The 22,826-nt window shown below is 36.6% G+C and overlaps 1 protein-coding gene across 5 annotated transcripts in view; it reads left to right on the forward strand.

Moving 5' to 3' along the window:
* mov10l1 (Mov10 like RNA helicase 1) overlaps positions 1-22,826 on the forward strand; it is a 56,975-nt gene that overhangs the window by 27,795 nt on the left and 6,354 nt on the right. For 4 of the 5 annotated variants that reach the window (XM_008111211.3, XM_062982277.1, XM_062982278.1 and 1 more), the window contains 16 exons: positions 1,530-1,644; positions 3,948-4,125; positions 5,520-5,590; positions 5,925-6,016; positions 6,533-6,591; positions 7,445-7,554; positions 8,733-8,826; positions 9,392-9,570; positions 10,365-10,511; positions 11,028-11,149; positions 13,773-13,872; positions 15,095-15,259; positions 15,640-15,813; positions 19,424-19,573; positions 20,302-20,409; positions 21,885-22,022. In XM_008111211.3, coding sequence (XP_008109418.1) covers positions 1,530-1,644; positions 3,948-4,125; positions 5,520-5,590; positions 5,925-6,016; positions 6,533-6,591; positions 7,445-7,554; positions 8,733-8,826; positions 9,392-9,570; positions 10,365-10,511; positions 11,028-11,149; positions 13,773-13,872; positions 15,095-15,259; positions 15,640-15,813; positions 19,424-19,573; positions 20,302-20,409; positions 21,885-22,022 — 2,002 coding nt within the window. The remainder of the gene's footprint in view (positions 1-1,529; positions 1,645-3,947; positions 4,126-5,519; positions 5,591-5,924; positions 6,017-6,532; positions 6,592-7,444; positions 7,555-8,732; positions 8,827-9,391; positions 9,571-10,364; positions 10,512-11,027; positions 11,150-13,772; positions 13,873-15,094; positions 15,260-15,639; positions 15,814-19,423; positions 19,574-20,301; positions 20,410-21,884; positions 22,023-22,826) is intronic. The other variant, XM_008111214.3, reaches the window with a different exon arrangement.

Raw genomic sequence — 22,826 nt, forward strand, 5'->3', positions numbered from 1 at the left:
TACATGGGAATACATGGGAACAAAAAAGTATAACTGTATGGGTCAAAATTAATGCTCTTAGGGCCATTATTTTGAAGGGAAGATACTGAGGGGATACCAGCAGTGGAGACATACAGTACTAAATGCTGAAATCCAGAAGGTATCGAAACCAGGCTCCTGAACTGATTGGGATCCAGAACTGTCAAAACAAGGTGTATAGATCCAAATAACCCTGGTTTTGCTTGTCCAGAGTCTGCACTCACAAACGCCACATAACAAAGCCCCCTCTGTGCTAAATAGCCACATTCCTATGTTGATTATCATTTGAAATGATGAACCTTATGGAACAGTTTCTAAATTGAGATAGCTTTCCCCTCTTGTATTGCTGCATCCTAAAAGATTATCCAAGCTAAACATTTTGTTTGCTTGTGAACCAAGTTTGTGAGTTAGAGCTTTCCAAGGAACTACAACTTCAGATTTACCTGACTCCATTATTTCCCTGGAAAATCAAGGACAGGACAAAGGAAAAGGGATGGAGCAACCTTCCAGCAAACCCAGTGCTTCTGGTCAAAACTAGGCTGCCCCTTCTTCTTTCCTTTTAAGCTGTAAGGCATCATATAATTGCAACAGTGTTCTTTCTGGAAAGAAATAAGGATTATGTTTGGCCCAGCACTTTGCAGTCAGAGCACTACAGTGAGGTTGATGGCTTTAAACTCTTTCAAGCAACATTTCTATAGACGTCTAGAATTCCTCATGACCACTGAACTTTAGAATATGATAATCAGAAATGCTACACATTTGTGTTACTATTAAAAGCATATTTCCAAGACTTTAGTCTTTATCTGCCAATTTTTATTATTTTTTTGGTCTAAGAGTCATGACTTGTTTGTGCAGCACTTCATTGAGCCTTTTTGCAATGCAGATCTGGAACACAGGTGTTAACAGGCTCTTCGTAGACATTTGCAATTAACATACAAGCTACATTTGTGCTATTAGCAACGCAGAGACAAAACATTTAGGACAGAAATTCAAACTGTGCCTGAATTACTCTGCGGCAAAATCATAGTCTATATTAGCTTTAAAATTACCAGTGTTCAGTTTGCTTTCCTGATTACTTTCTTTCTCAGGCCTTTAATACTTAAATGTGTGTATATATGTAAATATTTATTACACTATGTACCAGAATTTGAAAATTTTTCTATTACTGGGTTGAAAGTGTTATTTCCTGTTTAATTGTGTGGTACTTACGGTACTTTGAAAGTAATTGTTACACTCCAGAAATTTTGTTCTTGTGGTTGCCAGTAACTATGTTGAATTAATTGGTTGAGACTCTGAGATACTCATTGAGAAACCATGGAAAATATGCTGCAAGATGTCCTGCAAAAGTAAAGTTTTTGCAGTTTAATAAACTTTTCCAATTTTTTTATGATGGAACCAATTAAGAAAATACATTTATAACACAAAAATTGTGTTACATAGTATTATGAATTGTCTTCTTTAAAATCGCATAATAAAAATGCCTTCTCTTATGATTTTTCTAATAACTTTAGAGTGTCAAGGAGACAGCTACCAAATTTCATTGGACAATACCCCCTCCCAGATACATTAAGGAGATGTGTGGAAAAGAACCTGGACATACTTGCTTTTAATCCACATCTTGGAGAGGTAGTATGCTTCTGTGGGATATCATTAAAAAAAAACTTTTTGATTATAATTATTGCCCTGTATTTTGTTTAGTCCAGTTTGTGAAATGCTTTTGATCCTATATCAGAAGAAATAAAATAAAATACATTGTTAAAAATGCCTCTACAGCCTGCAGTTATGAATATGTTTAGTATTATTATTAACAATAAGAACAATTTGTCGTGACTTTTGATAGTATTTCACATTGTGTGACTGAGATAAGAAATGTGACAAGCCTAGTAATGACTGAAAAGGTTGAAAAAATATTTCAGAAGTGTGTTACTACTGGAATTGTTTAATTTACCTCTGGAACAGCTGTGGAGAGAAAAGGCATAGACATAGACTACCATGAAAGATGTTCCGTTGCCCTTGTACTGAGCCTAAGCTTTCTAGGGTATTTGGTTGCTTTCCAATTCAGAGGTTAAGATACTAGACCAATGCTCTTACATTCTTCAGAGAAAAAAAATAGGCACATGTAAGCTTGCCTTTTTTCCTGAGACCCAGAGTGGGAGAGTGTTGCAATGTTTTCTTCAAGCTTTGCTTCTAGATTACTCTGTTCAAATGGTTGAGTGCCATCATAAAAACCAAGAGCTACCTTGACAAGAAGAAACAATCCTTCCTGAGGGAGATTAATTAAATGAGACCTTTGGGAATAAAAATCAGGGGTTATCATTACATTCTGACCACCCATCGAAAGCACAGCCAAAAAATAAATAAGAAATAACAGATTTTTCCCTTGGAGTGAACACAAAGGCAGGACAATCTCTTCTGATGTCTTACTTCACCTTAATCGCACAATGTGGGAAGGAGAGTAAAAACCAAGGCTCAGTCATGCTTTCCATGCTTTGAGGTTGTGTGAATGAGAAAGGAGAGTTGTAATAGCTATGGGAAATGTTCTTTTAGCTATTAGACAGATTCACAGTTCAGTAAAGTGGCTGTGAAGAATGGGAAAAAGAATGCAAATTCTGCAATTTACTCTGGGATTAATATGGACTTGTAAACTCTTCTGTTGATCTATACTTAAATACGCATTACTACGTAACATTGGTATTTTGACAGGATGGTTATGTCCAACTTAAACTCTTCCTCAAACAGCAGCTCAGCTAACAGGCAAAACAGAAAATGATACTTACCAGGCATGTTTTTTGAAAGAAAAATGTTTTAGAATTTGCTGTATAGAAGTCAGGTTCTTTGCACAGTTACAAATAATTTGGAATTCTTTCTTTACCTTTCCATTAGCTTTTACAAATGTCAAGCTAGAAGATAGTTTTAGCCAATGGGCTAATGTAGTCAACTCAAATTCTGTTTTTAACCTATTTACCTTCCCTGACACAAGGCTTTCCACATGATTTGAATTGCAGCTCCCCTCAACCTTAGCCAACACAGCCCCGGATTTTCCCCTAACAATTGCTCTTTAATGGACTCTAAAGATAAAAAAAAGTTCAGCCTCTGGAAATGGTGTGTTTTGTTAGTTGTACTGGCTGGGACTGATGAAAGCATTAGTTCAAAACATTTGGAAGGCAACAGATTGGGCAAGCGGCTGTGTACTATAAATAATGATAATAATAATAATAATAATAATAATAATAATAATAATAATATTTTTGTATGCCGCCTCCATCTCCCCAACGGGGATTCGGAGCGGCTCACACGGGGACAAGCCCAATACAATCATATAATATCATAAAAACAACAGTTAAGACATCAAAGAATGCATTTAAAAAAACAAATTAACAAGTCATGATTTAAAATAGACATAATTAAAATATTAAACAATCATCCAAGGCGTTAAAAGGTCCAATATTGGACAACAATCTGGGCAACAGTCAAACTGATGGAGTGTCTATTACAGAATAGAACATACATCAAATAGACATGACAAGTAGGGAAGATAAATCTGAACGGAAATCAAACTATAAAGTGACAGGGCAAGTTTCAATGTGGATATGGGCCAGGTTATAATGGACTTGTCTACTCAAAAGCACAACGGAACAGCCATGTTTTTAATTGCTTCCAGAAGACAATGGGGGTCAGAGTTATTTATTCATTGTCCCTTTTCATGGCCCACTTGTTCCCTATTTGTTAGGTGGTAGAGATGTAATGCTTCTGCACTATAAGGCATGCTCACTTATCATTTACAAACTAGACAAAAATAAAAAAAAACGAATCTCAAGAGCAATGCCTATTCATTACATTCACAATTTGACATACATGATAGGTAGGGGGCGGGGAAGGGCTCTTAAAATTCTGGGATAGTATTGAAGTCAACATTTCTTTCTTTTCAGGGCCTGACTCTAGCTAATTACAAAGCCTTTTTTTTTACTTTGCTCTGGCTTGAAGAAATTTCCGAAGAGCAAGAATTGAAGGATTTATCCCTGTATGGGGTCATCTTGAAAAAAAATGGAAACTTTCTGGTACTTGAAGTACCAGGTGTTTTAGAGGGACGCCCTTCTCTTTATCCAGGTGTGGATTTTCTGTTGTCTTGTTGATACTGTGCAGTAATCAGAATTAAAAGGCCCAGCATGATGCAGTGGTTGGCTGTGACAGCAATTCCGCATCCCCAGCCAGTGTAACATAAATATTTGTATGCGGAAATACATTGCACTAGAACTAAACAATTTCCATACAAAATAGCAATATTGTGCAACTCATATCAGTGACTGGGTGCTGTTGTTCAATTGGCACTGTTCTGTGTACAATTGTAGTCATGGCAAATGGCTTCCATTCCTATCGGCAGGATACATTGTTTGCCTTAAGGTGAATAATATGGTTTTGCATGCATAGCATTACTCTCACATGCATATCTCTTTTTCCCATATAATTTTTATTGCAATTAAATGAAGCATTGGGAAGGGTATAGATCGGGGCATTTTAAACACCTTTATCTTTGTCTTCTTCCATTGTTACCTAATAAAAAAGGTTTCTATGATGTTAAAAAGAAAAAGAGAAAAAGAGCATTTCTTTCCTAATTTAAGACAGAAGGATAGAAAAGCAGGTGAACAGTGTTTTCAAACAAAAGAGATAAAAACATTGAGAAATGGAAAATAGTAAGCCCTAACTAACGCTTCCTAACCTGTCTCTGCTGTCTTCTTCATAATCAAAAAATCTATTCTTTTTGTCATAAAAATTATCATCTCTGGTAAATTAATTTTCCAGGATCTCCTGGATATCATTGGGGATTCTGTTATTCACTAACTTCTCTATTTTTTCTTTTCTTGTTATTCCTACACCTCTGTACTACTAATTTTCCCATGATGCTATAGAAAACCCAGTATTTTCATTTTCTTTTCTTCTTTTAAATAATCAATAAAGGGCTCCCATTCTTCAAATTTGGAAGAATCTGGCAATTGTATAAGCCAAGTCAGTTTTGCCATCTCTGACATATCCAGCATTTTTGTAATCAATATATATAAAGTGCATGTCTCATTCACAAAAAAAGTCAGCTGTTATTTTCCTTTAGTTTTCATTTATTACCCAGGTTGACTGACTTGAACAGTAAAGTTTAGTGGTGTTCATTAGAACATGGAATAACACAGCCTTTGGAACCATAAATCAAAAGAATTTGTGAAGACTGCCTTTATAATGATAGAGAATACGACCCACAGGTTATCTTTCTTGTGATGTAATAATCGAATCGGATTTCATACAGTTCCATTTGTAGAAGATGTCTATCTAATTCAGTGGTTCTGTACCTGGGGTCCCCAGATATTTTTGGCCTTTAACTCCGAGAAATCCTAACAGCTGGTAAACTGGCTAGGATTTCTGGGAGTTGTAGGCCAAAAACATCTGAGGACCCCAGGTTGAGAACCACTGATCTAATTGGTACAATTGTTATATATGTATATATCTTTTACTAGGTGACAAGGTGATATTGAAAACCCAAGGTTACACAGAGCAGGCAATCCACTATGTTGCATTTATTACTGAGGTAGGTTCACTAATCGGGTTTGTTTATTCGGGTTTATATATGTTTTTAACAGCACCGTCTTATCCTTTGCTCAGAAATAAATTCTGTTATGTTCAGTGTGACATGTTCTAAGATAAGCATGTTTGTATAAGAAATTTTAATTTAGGATTAATTGCTGTTAATTCTTTGAATGGTTTTATATTTCTTTGCTGGACTGTCAGAAGAGCTTCTAATTTCTGCAAACTAATACTTAGTTTAAACTTGCATTAAAACATGGAAGTAATAAGCTTATTGTTGACATATTCTTGAGCTGGAATAAACTGGTAGTTTATTATCCCCTTCCTCTAATATGCAGATTGATAAAGAAGATGTTACTCTGAAACTTAATCCAGCTTTTGAACAAGCCTATAACGGTGAACCAATGGATGTGGAATTTCCTCTTGGCAGGTATACCTTTTCTTAACATTGTATCTGAAGTATGTGAATCAAATATGTGTAATGAAATCATTCTATAACCTCCCCTTTTCTTCCCTGCATGTTGCATAACTTTACTTGGGGGAAAAATTGTTGCTCTTTGCTAAAGTGACTTATCCACAGGTCCATATGTACAAAATGGTAAATAGTGGTTCAGTCACGCAGGCTCTATCTCCCAAGCTGTCTCTTGTTTCTCTTAGTATGACAGCCATATTGCATAGGATGAAAATAAATAAACAAATATTTGAAATTAAAATGTTTCTTTTTTCTAGCTTTGAAACACAAGACAAACATTTTTTTTCATGCAGCTTTTGAAGCTGCAGTGGGTGAAGAGATTCATTGAGAAGCAGAAGCAGTTTGGTTAAGACATTAGTCCTTATCACCATATGCATAAACTGTACAGCTGCAGCACTGAGAAAATGTATGGAGTAGACATACTGTTATGGTCTCTGCTCTTTAGGGCTAACTTATATTCCAATCTGTTGATAGGACTACAACCCGGAGATGTCATTTTGCAGTTGAACAAGCCGTCCATTTGGGAGAAAAAGGTGGGTAATGTGTTCTCCTTTAGTGAAAATTGTAACATGTTTGAGAAACTGACGCCTTGCGTCAAACATGTCTTCACTATGCAAAAGCTTCTTAAAGTTACATTTTGTTAGGGCTGGTTCCAGGGACCACTTGATAATGATGCCCCATTGATTTGTTCAACAAATATTGGTGGACTTAATGCCTTGCCTCTGCAGAACTAAGCAACACAAGTGGGGAAAGATGGTAAATCAGGACACATGTGGAATTACTACTCTATTTTTTGATATGTTGCAGTCTGATGTGTTGCTGAAAGTTTTCAATAAGTAAAAGTTAAACATGTCTTTTCATAGAACACATAGAACATAGAACATCTGGGGATAATTGAATTTCCTTTTCCTTTTCTGCATTCTTTTCCTATCCTTACCTTGTCACATGGTAATTCACATACTAATTCAAGTATTCCCTCCTGATATGATCAAAACCATACTAGTTTTCCTGTGTTGTTCTAGTACTCAAATAAACCTTGAAGCATTTATTGGTGTGGAATCAGAACTGAATTTTGAAGTTTTCATTCCCTCCTCTCCATATCTAGATAGCAAAGAACAATTCAATCAGATTTTTTTTAAAAAAAAAAAAAAATCTTAATGTTTTCATTGTTGCTGATACCACAATCATGTAGGATTTTCTTGCAGAAATTTCTCAGGATGGCACAAAGGAGCAATCTACTACAATTGGGCTTAGCCCCTGCATGCCGACTGAAATGGCAGGAGCCAGCCAATATTCTTATTCTAAATAAGGCAGAATCAATTCCACTAATAGCATTCAAAATGGTACACCAATCTTGTTTCTCTTTTCTTGCTTTTTGTCCCAAAGTTTTATTTCCCGAGAGACTTACTGTACAGTTTCCACAAATTGTCAAGCAGTGGAATGATTCAGAAATGCCTTGCAGCGTTCAAGAAGAAAGCACTACAAATGGAACCAAGGTGAATATCACCAGTTTTTCTCTAAACTATTTATTGGTGCTTCATGTTAAACCAATTCATTCATCTACCAATGTACAGTTGTAAAATATGTAGCTTTGCTACTGTCATTTACATTTGTACTCACATATCAAAATGAGAACATAAAATGCATGAAAAGAAATACTAGAAAACATCATGGCACTGTCCGGGAGGGGGCAGGGGGGCTTGTATTCACATTTCCCCCAAGCACCAAGAAACCTGAATCTTGGCTGGGCGTTTTCTGTGTATTTTTTGAGGAGTAAAAGTTTTCCATGTGTTACCAAACTGGTTGATCACTTGTGTCATTTGTGTGTTTCCAAATCCTCCTCTTCCTGTTTTTTACCATACATTTAATACTTTACTTAGGAAATATTAGGAATACAGGCTAGCATAAAGACTCCTTTCCCTTTTTTCCTTGTCTCTATGATGCATGTAAGTGGAGGTTATTTGTACTGCTCAGTCCACAATTCAGAAACCTCTGAAGTTATTACATAAGCTTCTTAGCTATAATCTTATCCACCTTCTGGGCACCATATTTGTGTGGTTCCTATGTCTTTTTATGTGGCCTTCCAGACTACAGACTATTCATCATTAGACATCATGACTAGAATGGATGATATTTGTAATATAGTAACAACTGGGTGGTTGCAGTTTGTTTGGTTTAGTCAGGATAATGGAGTTTGGATTTCCCTACAAAGCTTGTGGATATGATGTCTGACTTTAAAATGCCTTTTGACCTTTCCCCAACCTTGGAGCCGTAAGTGCTGTTGTATAGCAATTCCCATTATCTCCAGTCTGCATGGTAGATAATCAAAAGTGATAGGAATTGTCCATCGGAATCACCCCCTTGAACCCAAACTAGGTAAAAATTAAAGACCGCCGACCACTAAGTAAAAAGAATTATAGTTGGCAGTCTATATTCCTGAATTCTCCATCCATAGATTCAATGGCCCTTTGAGGGCAACCATTAAGTTGGTGCGCCCTCAATTCTTTTCAACTGTTACATAAGACAATGTGGGGTGGCTTCTTTAAGATGTACATATGAATGAGCACTGCACACAGATGTTGCAGTGAATGAAATGAAATCTAAACCATTTAAACATAAAGTTTTGTTTTTAGGATACTGCAAATGTTTGTTCCTAATTTCTCCCTCCTTCCAGGATGACAGGGCACAAAATAGTAAAAAGAAAAAGATGACAAAAGATAAAAAGACAGTTACTTTTTCTGATATGATGACTACTGCAGCACAAACAAGTAAGTATAGATTTAATGCTTGTTATTATTTATGCTAATATAAAGAGACTTGGCTCTACTTAAAGGCTCATGATTTTTGCTGTGCTTTGGAGTGAATTGGCTGTATTTGACCACTATACATTTAGATTTGTTTCTACCAGCATTTTAAATACAGTAGAGTCTCACTTATCCAAGCTAAACGGGCCGGCAGAAGCTTGGATAAGCGAATAACTTGGATAATAAGGAGGGTTTAAGGAAAAGCCTATTAAACATCAAATTAGGTTATGATTTTACAAATTAAGCACCAAAACATCCTGTTATACAACAAATTGGACAGAAAAGGTAGTTCAATATGCAGTAATGTTATGATGTAATTACTGTATTTACGAATTTAGCACCAAAATATCATGATATATTGAAAACATTGACTACCAAAATGGCTTGGATTATCCAGAGGCTTGGATAAGCGAGGCTTGGATTAGTGAGACTCTACTGTAGTAGAAAAGATTTGAAGTACTGATTTCTGAATTGTGTGCACTTCGGGGTGAAATCATATTTTCAAGTATGCACACAATCTTTAACCTAGGAAATAAAACTGCAACATCGGATAGAAAGGACTGTGGCTTTTTCAATCCAATGCTGAATGAACATCAGAAACTAGCAGTGAAAAGGATACTTAGTGGTGAATGTCGTCCAACTCCTTATATTATCTTCGGACCACCAGGAACTGGCAAAACTGTCACAGTCATCGAAGCAATTTTGCAGGTAACATTGAACAATAATATAATTGTAATCTTACCATGACCCCTTTTAATAGTTCTGTGTCTTCAATACATATTTATTAAAACATGTATTGCAGCTGTGAAGACATTTTATTGCATTAAAAGTTACCTTTTTTAAAAGAGAAAGATAGGGACACACCTACATTAAATCATCTGGGAAAAGTAGTAATTAAAACATCATATTAGCAGCTTTTAAGCTTCTCTGAGATCCTTTGTGGCAGGGTATAAAAAAAATAGTTCTAGTGTTGGAACTTGAGCACTGTATTGGATTGAGGAAGGACAACTTACATTTATATATATATATATATATATATATATATATATATATATATATGTGTGTGTTAATGGAAACGCTGGATGAAAATAAAAGAAACCTGTCATTTCAGTGGTCATTGATAAGACATTTATATAGTGTTATTGATGTACATGTCACTTCTGAAGGTAGTATTATGATGATCTGAATTCCAAATAATTAAATTTTCAGTCTCTATTAGAATCCCCACTAAGAAATGGATTTTTGAACTTCAGTGAATGATAAAAAGGGACTATTGTAATTATAGTGGGCTTACATAAAATGGCAAAATCAAGATGTTGTTTTTCGAATTTTAAAAAATCTTTTCAAAGTGTGGATGGTTGATGGGGTTTTGAAGAAATGGGAAGGACAGAAAGTATTCGTTTACATCTTTAAATAATATTATTTCATGGCTTAGTATGCATAATAAGATCATCCATCCAAAGCATAACTTGTAAAAAAATCCTTTTAAAATAATATTTCAGATCCATTACGCTTTACCAGACAGCCGAATATTGGTTTGTGCACCATCCAACAGTGCATCAGACCTTCTTTGTTCACGGCTTCATGAAAGCAATATGTTAAAGCCAGGAGCTATGGTGAGGGTTAATGCTTCAAGCAGAAATGAAGAGGTAAATTTTGTTCAGAAGCCTGTGCATGACTTCATTCTGTCCTTGTTATATCAGTGGGCAAAGTATTCATTTGAAGCTGAGTTTGCTTGTATTCAGCCACTTCATTGAACATGCTCTGTCATGTTGTTTTTTAACAACATTTGCACTGAATAATGTGATTTTTCACTGAATTAACCAGATGCCACCTCTGTACTGACATAACCCTCCTTTTTTGTGGATTTCAAGATGAACAGGCAACATTTTGCATAGGAAAAATTGGAGCCAGGAGGTAAAAGAAAGAGCAGAGAATTATAATCTGCGAGGATCTCATTGAATGTTTCCAGGTTCTTGGACACTTCAGAAATGTATACCTTTTAAATGTGGAAACTATGGTGAAAATTCCTTAGTAATAGCATCTCAAATCAAGAACATTATGCATACTGTATATGCAATTCTTAATAGAAAAAAATTCTGTGTATATATTGTAGACTTATCCTGTGATATAATGCTTTCACTATTACTTGCTTGTATTAACAGAATCTTAGTGAGGTAATAAAATATTACTGCAAAGATGGAGAAGACATTTGGCAGGCATCTCGATTCAGAATAATTATCGTGACATGCGCCAGTGCAGGAATGTTCTACCAAATAGGAGTAAGGTACTGCTGATACATGTATTTGGGAAACATTTAGGCCATAATTGGGATGTGCAGTGAGAGGTGATTGCTACAGGATAATCCCATAAACAAAGGATACTGTACAGATCAAAAGAACTGTGTTTACTAGGGACATGAAACACAGCTTACTTTGCACACATAAAATAAAAATCTTTTTATACTGCTATGTGGGTTTATCTAGTTTTTGCCACTTTGAGTCTCTTTTGTAGACGGGGTATAAATAAACAACAACAATAATAATAGTTTTTGCACATTTTTCAGTCGCTTGCGTTTTCTGATTTTCTGAACATTTTTCCTTCATAAAAAAAACCTAATCTAGAAGAGTATTTTAATATGTCAAAATAGTATTTCTTTAAAAAATGCAAATAGCCTTTACATTAAAATAAATCACACAATTTTGTCATTCCCATTCTGTTTTGTAGTACACTGTATTCAAAGTATTGTAGTATGTTATCCTAATTTTCTAAAAATATTTACCCATGAAGCTCACTGTCACCTTAAGCCAGTTTCTAATTCTCAGAGGATGGCAGCGTTGTGGGAGTGGTGGAAAAAGGAAAACTATGCATTGGCCTGAACTTGAAAAGGACTAACTAAAACTGGGGATGGGAATATGGAAAGCTCATAAATAGCACCCTCAATATCTACAAGTACTTACATCTAATTCAGCCTGCATATATTGAATGAGAAGTGGGTTGCAACATTTCGGACAGGATCTCAAACTTATTTATGTTTTATTTTATAGATGGTTTTATGTGTCATGTATGCTGATTTTTTTGGACTTGTATTGCTTTTAATATGTTGTAAGTCACTTTGAATTTCTTTGTGGAAGAAAAGTGGGATACAAATAAAGATTTATTGTTATTACAGTAGAGTCTCACTTATCCAACATTCGCTTATCCAATGTTCTGGATTATCCAATGCAGTCTGCCTCCGCCCGGGTCCAGAGCTATTTCTCTTGGCAGCAAGTACTGAACCTTTTATGGATTTAATTTCCGACAATGTTGTTACTATACGTTCATTTTATGCAATTCTGTCTTTATTCGTAGTCAATTTGTTAGTAGCCAAAGTTTTTGTGGTCAATGTTTTTAATACATTGTGATGTTTTGATGCTAAATTCATGAATACAGTAACTACTACATAATTTTACCATGTATTGAACTGCTTTTTCTGTCGGTTTGTTGTAAAACATGATGTTTTGGTGCTTAATTTGTAAAATCAAAACATAATTTGATATTTAATAGGCTTTTCTTTAATCCTTCCTTATTATCCAACATTTTCATTTATCCAACATCCTGCCATCCCATTTATGTTGGATGAGTGAGACTCTACTGTATTTGATATACAACAAGATGAGTACACAGCAAACAAGTTCACTATGTACCCTCAGCTGGGTATTACCATGTAAATAATCTGTGAGCGAAAGTGGCCATTATTCTGCATAGTGGTTTTAGGATTCTTAACACACACACATTCATTTTTTTAATTATTATTTATTTGGTTAGATATGTTTTTAACTTTTTACATTGCAAAATATGAATTAAGATGTGCCATGTTTTGTATTGCATTACACATCAGACACTTCTAAGTAGGGCTATGTGATGTATCGGCGAATAATGTGTGCAAATCCAAGTAGGGTGGCCTTTTGCAGCTGACAGATGGTAATTTTCTCAGCGCAGATTGTTTTCAAGTGCTGGCCAAGGTCTTTAGGCACTGCACCCAGTGTGCTGATCACCACTGGGACCAGCTTTACTGACTTGTGGCAGAGTCTTTGCAGTTCGATCTTTAAATCCTTCTATTATTATTACTCTTCGGATCTTCGTAATTTCATTGTACAAAAGTCTTAACTTATGGATTTTGTAGGCAGGGCTTATATATATCAACTTGTCCCTGTTTTAAGCCTATGTGTGTTCAAGCTACCAGGGCTACAGTCTGGGCCAGGTTTTATGTATGAGCTGGGCCCAAAACAAAATGTTAGGTGATTATATATAAATAGGTGGGAATTGTGTGGCCCTTCATATGTCAGACCACAACTCCAAACAATCCATATAATTGGTTATGTTGGCTAGAACTGATAGACGTGGTATTCGATTACACTTGAAGGGTTACATGATTGTAAATTAATGTGGATGTTTGTTTGGATTTGATTTTTTTATATAATTTTGTTTGACTACATTTAGTTTAATTTATTGATATTAAGTTTAATTTAGTGGTGTTAGACTTTTAGGTTTTAATATTTTTATATGCGGGTTTCTCTGGGATTTTTATGTCAGTATTTGTTTGTTTATAGAGGCACTGAATGTTTGCCATTGTATGTTGGAATCCGCCCATCATTATTATTATTATTATTATTATTATTATTATTATTATTATTATTATTATTATTCCCTGTTCTTGTCAGTACGCAGTGCAGTCAAACCCCAAACATGCAATCTTTACATACAAAAATCCCATTAGAGGCTTTGCTTGACTTGAAATACTTCTGATTCACAAAAGTTATTTACATGCAATTTTTGGTTTTTATGAAGCATTGTTTATAGTGCTGCCACAGGATGACAGAATATTTGGTGATGAAACACGTAGTTTAAACTACTTTTTTTTACGGTAGGCTTGGACACTTCACACATGTATTTGTGGATGAAGCAGGGCAGGCCAGTGAGCCAGAATGCCTGATTCCTCTGGGTCTGGTCTCAGAAGTCACTGGGCAGGTGCGTGTGTTTTTGCCGTATTTAACTGATTGAGCCACTCTACCTTTCACTCTTAGGAAATTGTTTCATGGTTTGTAAAATTTCAAGCCAAGAGAAAAAGTTCAGTTCTTGAAGGTCCCTGTTTGCACACTGCTGATGCATTGAAAAGGTTACCATAAGACTAAGTGACAATATTTTAATGTCTATATGTTTATGGATGTGCACATAGTTTTAAAGGTACAATTTGAAAAAGGCTTATAAATGTGTTGCACTTTACAGAACAAATTAGTGAGGATTTTACTGATCAAGAATGTGATTTAAAGGCTTATCAAGAAACTGAATGCATCTAGTGTTCATTTTATGTTTCTAACCACATATTATTTTTAAAGTGTACAGTCCCTTTTCAGACTTTTTTTAAAACTATATGTAGCTGTGGCTTGTGTGGCAAAAAAAACTACAATTGATGCAGAATGTAAACAATGAACAGAACATGCATTCTATTTTTGACTTGTTTTAAGTGTAGGGAAATGTGCATTTAGAACATCTTTTTAAAAATCCTTGGTTCTTGCAGTCTTGTGCTCATGTCAGTCGGTCTCTATGTTTTGAACCATCTCTAATTTTCTATTTCTTTCCAAAAGCCTTTACAGTAATTTCATATACCAGTATATATTGCTACAGTGTTTATATCTAGTCAGATCCTTCCTCCAGGAAAAGGCGCAAATGGGATCATCCAATATCAGTGCTGTTTCAGGTAGTGCCTGCCTCTCCTCACCTTCCAGTTATTAATACGATCCCTAAGGAGAAATCTTTTCCCATCCATAGTTAGCTGAACACCATTTTTCTGATTCAGCATCAGAACCTGGGTCTGACTTTGGTTTAGCTTTAATTTATTCTTCATCCAACCCATATTCAAGCCAAGATAACTCAGGTAATTCACAATTACTCTTTGATCAGCTAGTAGAACAAACAATAGAGCTAGACGCTGGGGAAACTTTTTTTTTTTTTTAAACACACAATTCCATTGACTGTGCTTGGTCAAAGGAATCTTGGAGTTGTAGTCCAAAAAAGGGTCTCTTTTTTGGCTCTTTTGAACTTAGCTGCATATTGATGATAAGCACCCCAAATCACATTGGAGTAAACCAAGGCGAGGAATATAAGGAATGTGAATGAATGAAAAAAAACTATATGCAGTGTACATTAAATAGATATTTAAAGTGTCAATTAAAGAATGTTCTACTTACAGATAGTGCTTTCGGGTGATCCAATGCAGCTTGGCCCTGTGATAAAATCCAGACTTGCAATTGTCTATGGATTAAACATTTCCTTATTGGAGAGACTCATGTGTCGTCCTCTGTATATGAGAGACGAGAAGGCTTTTGGGGCTTGTGGGTCATACAATCCTCTCTTGGTAAGTAGTACATTGGAGAATAATGTTACTTGTTATATATTAAAGATTTTAATCATATCAACCTCCATTACTGTATCTAAGCTACCAATATGTAAACACAGGATTTGGTGTTTTGATTTCTGTGGGTTTTTTTTTTGTTGGCCTAACAAAGTTATTACCAAATGGCAGTTTTTTTAAAGCCAGTAGCATAAAAGCAGTGGTTTTCAGTCTTTGGTCAGCAAATTGTTTCAGACTTCGGTTGTCAGAAGCTGTTGTCAATATGGCTCATGGCAAAGGTTTCTGGGAGATGAAGTTCAAAAGAAGAAGAAAATATCTGAAGGGTCAGAGGATGAGATTCACAGGCATAGAATGACACCATGGCCTTTGTTCTTTGTTTACAGATTACAAAACTCATTAAGAACTACAGATCACATGCTGCACTGCTCACAGTTCCATCTAGACTTTTCTATCATAATGAACTAGAGATCTGTGCTGACCCTTCTATAGTAAATTCCTTGTTGGGATGGGAGAAGTTGCCAATGAAACACTTTCCATTGATTTTCCATGGAGTACGGGTACGTAAACTTTCTGGTGATGTGTTTGATATGTTTACTAATACAGCTGTCCCCTCCTTCTCCCATATTATTAGATTTTAATTTTGTAGGTTTGATTATTTTTTAGAGATTGATGTGCTCTGTCTAGCTTTGTCTACAACAACTCTGTGGTCAACTTTTGTTGGAAGTTGCACATAAAATGATGCTGAGAAACCCAGAGATTCCTAGAGAGAATATTTTTCTAGGATTCTGTAGGTGTTCCAGTCCAATTATATGGTCTAGCAGAAATTGACCATAATGTCTCCATGGAGGACCTCGAGATTCCTAGAGAAGTGTTCTTTCAGATTGAAAAAGTGGTTATTTAATTGCAGTTTTACTTTCACAGGGGTCCTGCCTCCTTAAACCCCAAGAAAATGCAGGGCCTATTGTAGAGCCTCAGAGATTGCCATCAACCTTTTTTCAGCTGTTTATTATTATATAATTATAATAAAGTTATACTAGGACTTCTTTCAATGTTAGTGTTCATTATATCCTCTATTTCTCTAAATACTTTCCCCAAAGATTACTTACTTCACCCATCATACTTTTTGTCACTCTGCTGCCCATTGTTTTGTGGCTGTATCTTCTGCCCCCTGCACATCTCTAAAGTGTGCCGTTCTTTTCCTAATGATAAACTAGAGCCAAATAATTCTTGACACATCCCAAAGGTAAAAATAATTTGGAAGTAAGTATTTCTCATGCGGTTCAGAGTTAGGGGGCCATAGTTGATGTCAATTGCAACATTCACACCTGCCTCAGGCAGACAAGAGTTCTTTCTCCCACCCTGAATATTCCACAGATATATACATAAACCCCACTTGCCTAGTTTCCAACAGACCTCGCAACCTCTGAGGATGCCTGCCATAGATACAGGCGAAATGTCAGGAAATAATGCTTCTGGAACAGCCTGGAAAACTCTTAGCAACCTAGTGATTCTGGCCATGAAAGCTTTCGACAACACATTTTCCCGGCTGCTTCCCCTGAAATATAACCTACCATTGAGGGTCTCTCTTTCAAACATTAACTAGCACTGACCTTGTTTAGTTTTCAAGATCAGAAAGGACTTTCCTGTCCCACTTTAAAACCTGTGGAGTTCTGGGGCTTGTAGTTCAGTGAGCCAAGGACTGTTTTGAGAATGGGAAACCTTGTCCCTAAACTACAAGCCCCAGAATCCTGCAGGCACAGATTCTAAATCCTATTTTTTGGGTGATTGCCTCTGGCGTATTTAGTCTCCATAATTTCTTGCAGTAAGTCAGAGGAGTTTTCCATGTGATTCGCTTATGGTTCCCTTTTGCAGCTGTAAGGAAATTTGAGGGCTAAAGTCTAGGACCCCAACATAGCCCTTCTACACTGCAGAATTAATGCAGTTTGGCACCACTTTTAATTTCCATAGCTCAGTACTATGCAATCCTAAGAGTTGTAGTTTGGTGAGGCACCAGCATTCTTTGGCAGAGAAGCCTGAAGGCCTTGTAAACTACCGCCCCCATGAATCTAGAGCATTGAACCATAGCAGTGAAAGTGATGTCATACTGCATTAATTCCAGTGCAGATTCACCCAAGGACTTTGGAATCACCTAAGATTTACCTGTACTGTTATGCTGATGTATGCTGTCTGATAACACTGAGAATGCCATTATTCAGGAATTTGTAGTTTGGGGAGGCACCAACTGTCTTTGACAGTGAAGGCTAAAGAGCTTGTAGAACTACAACTCCCAAGATTCCATAGCATTGAGCCAGGATTCACCCAAGGAAGCTGTGACAGGATAAACAGGAGGGAAGGGTTACCTATTTCCCTAGTTTTTCTTTCAGTTGCTGGAAGATTTGGTGTCTTAACACTGCGGTTTTTAAAGAACCAGTTCTAAGAAGGCAGCAACTGTAATGCACATCTTTTCTGGCCAAATTTCAAAAAGGGGACTTTTTGCAGGCACATTACATTTGCCACCAAATATATTTTTTTGGTTTCAGGGTTTTGGAAATTGAGGTGCGCATTACATTAGATAGCGCACTCGATTCGAATAAATACGGTAGTTTAAAGGACGCAAGAAATGGGCTTTATATCACTTCTCTATTGTAGAAGACTATTTTAAAGCTGCTTGCTTCAATATCCCAAAATATGAGTAATCGTCTAACAGAAAATACTGACTTAATGAGCACTCATGGGGAAATAGCCTCATTTGTCTACTTCTACTTCACTCAAATTCTTATAAATGCCATGGGTTGAAACAGGGCCTCTGGTAGCTTCCTGCCTTTCAGGCCTGTCATAGTGGTAGTGATAGCAAGGGTCTGTCGGCCTTTTCTCCTAGTCTGTATTTTCTGTTCTTAGCTTTATTTTCATTTTACTTTGGAGTGTTGGAGGCTTTCTTTTCTCTGCCTTTCATTGTCCTGAAGGATCTCTTTTAAGAAATGCAATATTTGTGTTGAGTGAGGGGAATCCAAGACAATAACAGATACTTGATGTGTGCCTTAGTGAAGAGCACTCTGTTCAATCCTACATACATTGACAATAGTTTTACTCGAGCTCAGAAAAATAATGTTTTCTGGTGTAAGGCACCCTCAAGTAAGAGCATGATATATGCTTTCAGACTCACAACCAAAATCTGGTTTCTGTTTGGCCTCAGCAGTATTTAATTAAGTATTTAGTCCTGACATTTTCCATCAGTAAAACAGTTATCACACATTGGACATTGGACATTGGACATGTCAGTTGATTTTTTATAGTTTACATTTTTGCTTTTTTAACTTAAAATGTATTTTATTAATTTAATTTAAATGTGAGCAATTTAATGTGATTAAATGTTTAATTTAATTTCATTTTAAAAGTAAATGTAAAACAATTAAATTTCATTGGAAACAATAAACAGAAGTGGGACACATAGGACATTCTAGCGTGCTATCTATGTGCCTTAAAGTAAACTGACCAGATGTCTGAATATTTATTTATTTATTTCCAATATTTCTATCCATCCTTCTCACCCGAAGGGACTCAGGGCGGCGTACAATTGGCAACAGTTCGATGCCAACAATCATTAAAACAACAACATATAAAAATGTATTACAACCAGTTAAATACTGTATAAAACATATGCTTAAAATCCGTTCGTCCAATATCCTCCTACTTTATCCATATAACAGTCTGGGTCGTCTTTATCATTTATTAGTTAAAAGCCTGGAAACATAGCCATGTTTTTAAGGCTTTTCTAAAACTCAAAAGGGTTGGGGCTTGCCGTATATCTCTGGGGAGGGTGTTCCACAGCCGGGGAGCCACCACCGAGAAGGCCCTGTCCCTCGTTCCCACCAGCCGCGCTTGTGAGGCAGGTGGGACTGAGAGCAGGGCCTCACCAGATGACCTTAGGGATCTTCCTGGCTCATAGGAGGAGATGCGTTCGGACAAGTAGAATAATCTGATTGAAGTGTGTGACCACAAAGATACATGTTCATGTGAAGATAAAGTAGTGTTGAATGATAGAAAATGAGTCATTCTGTCTTATGCAGCTTTGTCTTGATTATGAGGGCACACCATATCCAGTTTACGCTGTCAGGTAATTCCAAGCCATAGAAATGTAAGAATACATTTCCTTCCTTTCTAATGCAGGGCACTGAAATGCGTGAAGGCCACAATCCTTCTTGGTTTAATCCTACAGAAGCGGTCCAAGTGATGTTGTACTGTTGCCTTCTTGCTAAAAATATCACCAGGGCAGTATCAGAGATGGATATTGGTGTGATCACACCATATCAAAAACAGGTCTGGTTCTGTGTAATCTGATTCTATTCCAAAAATACAGATGGAAATATCTTTTTGGTCTTTTATATTGATTTTTCACTATAATTTGCTATTACGTTTTATGTCAATTAACCTAAAGGTTTGGAGCCCCCAGTGGCCTAGAGGATAAAAGCCTCGTGACTTGAAGGTTGGGTTGCTGACCTGAAAGCTGCCAGGTTCGAATCCCACCCGGGGAGAGCACGGATGAGCTCCCTCTATCAGCTCCAGCTCCATGCGGGGACATGAGAGAAGCCTCCCACAAGGATGGTAAAACATCAAAACATCCGGGCGTCCCCTGGGCAACGTCCTTGCAGACGGCCAATTCTCTCACTCCAGAAGCAACTCCGGTTGCTCCTGACACGAGAAAAAAAAAAAAACCTAAAGGTTTGAAAACTATATTGGTAGAAAGCACATCTCAAAACACTCTCTCCCACTTTGTGGAAGCTACAGTAACTATGAATCTTCTTATATAGCTATTAATAAAATGACTGAAATTCTTACAGTTTTGTCCCAATTCACTGTGGGACTCATCTGTTAAATAATACTTCTAGGAGGACCTTTTTCTTTAATACAATTGGAGAAAATGATGCAATATATTTAAATCTTTAGAAAATGACTTAACTTCAACTGTTACGTTGTTATTACTGTAAAACCACAATAATATGCTTAATGCTAGTTATAAAACATTGTTATGTTGGTCTTATTTTTAGGCTGAAAAAATAAGAATTCTCTTACGTAGTATGAATCTAATGGGCATCAAAGTTGGCTCAGTAGAAGAGTTTCAAGGGCAAGAATACCTGGTGATCATCCTGTCAGCAGTATGTACTGAGATACTACCTATGTGAAAACAAATAAATTGAAGCAATAGAAAGATGCCAGAATATGTAGTTTTAACTGCCATTAGACCAGTATAGAGGTTAGGTAGGAATGTAGCAGATAGCGCAGTCCTCTGAATATTTATCCAAAAGCTGGTCTCATGTTATTGTGAATGAAGTTGACCCCAATGAAACTATATAGGACTGCTAACTACACTTTATCTTTCCTTTTTGAAAGGAACTGTGGGACAATATCATGTGGTGCTGTTTCACAAACAATATGATTAAGCAGAAACAGCAATGCTGCCCCATTGCAGGTTGTTTTGCAGCAGTCCCTCTTCCTGGCTTGGATATTTGCTTTCGTCCTATGTCCTTGCATTCTTGCTGCTCCACTAGTTGGTGGAATAGAAAGGGGTCTGGCTAGGTGTTCCCATATCATGACAGCCAATAAATATTGGTTACACAGTAGGGGTGTGTAAAATCTTCGTTTTTAAATCATAAGTCGTATCTAATTCATAAATTTTGTATATATGAACAGATAGTAAGAAACATGGGGGAGGCTCAATACTTTTTCGTTTGAATTCTGTAATGCTTGGAAGTCAGTTTCATTTTCAGTGTAAGCGAGGCAAAGCCAAAAGGGCTGCCATTCCTCTAAATTAAGAAGAGATGGGCTTGAGGAGAGGAAAGCAGCAGGGCGGGATGTACTGAGTGAGCTGGGAAAGAGACCAAGAGAGCACAGAATTCTAGGAAATGTAGTTTGAGGGGTGAGAAGCCCTATGGCAGAGAAGTCAAAAGGCCCTGCCCTAAACTACATTTCTCAGAATTCTGCTCAGCATCAGAAAGCCCCATCGAGGAGGGATAGCTGTTGTGGCTTGAAAAAAAGTTTTTGTCAAAACTTCTTTAAAATGCCAAAAATCAGTAAATGTATTAATATTTCTGAAACTTGGGGAAATGACCCTCTGTTACCTTGTAACGTATAGAAAATTCAAGGAGATAGCTCTTGTTGTTGTTTTTAAGTTTTTGTGAAAACTTTGAAAATTTCCCAAAAATCCATGAATGAGTGAAATATTCTGAAAATTGATGGGCTAACAGTGGTACATGTGTTCTATAATTGTAGCAAGTTTCATGCCAATAGGACTAACAATGAGGGAGAAAGGAGCCCCTGTTTTTTCCCCATTGGCACAACTACTTGACAAAAAATAATGAAAAAGTAGTTAACCCATTATAGTTATGATATGGTCCCTATCCAATTTCAGAAACACTTTAGAACCAATTTCCCCCCTTCCCCTAATTTTGTAATGAGTATTGAAACATTTTTTTTCATTGATCACACAGGCATATTACACAACAGTGTTGCTGGGATCTAACTTGTTTGACTGCCTGTGATGAGATTTTGGTTGTTATGTGTGCATGTGGTATTCATGGATATTTGCATATACTCTGGGTATTTGTAGGACTTCATCTTGTTTGTGTTCCAGGTTCGGTCAAATGAAGCTTCACTGGGTGATGAAAAAGTCTATTTAGGCTTCCTTGCAAATTCGAAACGCTTCAATGTAGCAATAACCAGACCCAAAGCATTACTTATTATAGTGGGGAATCCTCATGTGCTTGCCAAAGTAAGTTTTGTTAATCAATTTGATTCATGTTAATTTAATTCCATTAAAAGTATTGATTTCAGAGGATAATGAGTTGCCGGTGTCTCTGTGAGATAATATCACTGTCAAAGCGTTCATATGCTAATAATTTCCATTTGGACCATATTCAGATCTATTTATTTTTCTCAGCTTTTCTATTTAAAGAAAGAATAATAGTTGAGAGAGTGACAAAGGAATGGTGTGTATCAAGATCAGGACTTGAATGGCAGAACTGACAAATGAGGTTAAAAAAGACAAGCACAGTGGATCTAGGTCATGAGATTCTTCTAGATCAGGCAGCCAGAGAATCTTCAGACTACACAGAGAAGCCATTGAAATGTACAAGCATGTGGACAATTTCAACAGAAAGGTGGAAATCATGAAAATGAACAAAATCTGGCTACCAGTATTAAAAAACTCTAACATCAGGACAATAAATAAAAACACTAAAAAAAGGGAATTCCAGACATAAAACAATCAGGGCCAGCTAACACCTCCCAACAAAGGATTACCCCAGGCAGGAAGCAACCAGGCTTTAAAGCTGAAAGGCCATTCAATACTAATCAAGGTGGCCAGTTGCAACATTCACACTTGCCTCAAACAGACAGAGTTCTTTCTCCCACCCTGGAACTTACACAGATATTATAAACCTCGTTTCCAACAGACCTCACAACCTGAGGATGCCTGCCATAGATGTGGGTGAAACGTCAGAAGAGAATGCTTCTGTAACATGGCCATTGTCATACCCCAGCCACCTTTGGTTTCTGAACCTGATTCAGAAATGAA

This window comes from Anolis carolinensis, chromosome 5 (assembly GCF_035594765.1).
Source record: "Anolis carolinensis isolate JA03-04 chromosome 5, rAnoCar3.1.pri, whole genome shotgun sequence".
Taxonomy (NCBI): Eukaryota; Metazoa; Chordata; class Lepidosauria; order Squamata; family Dactyloidae; genus Anolis; species Anolis carolinensis.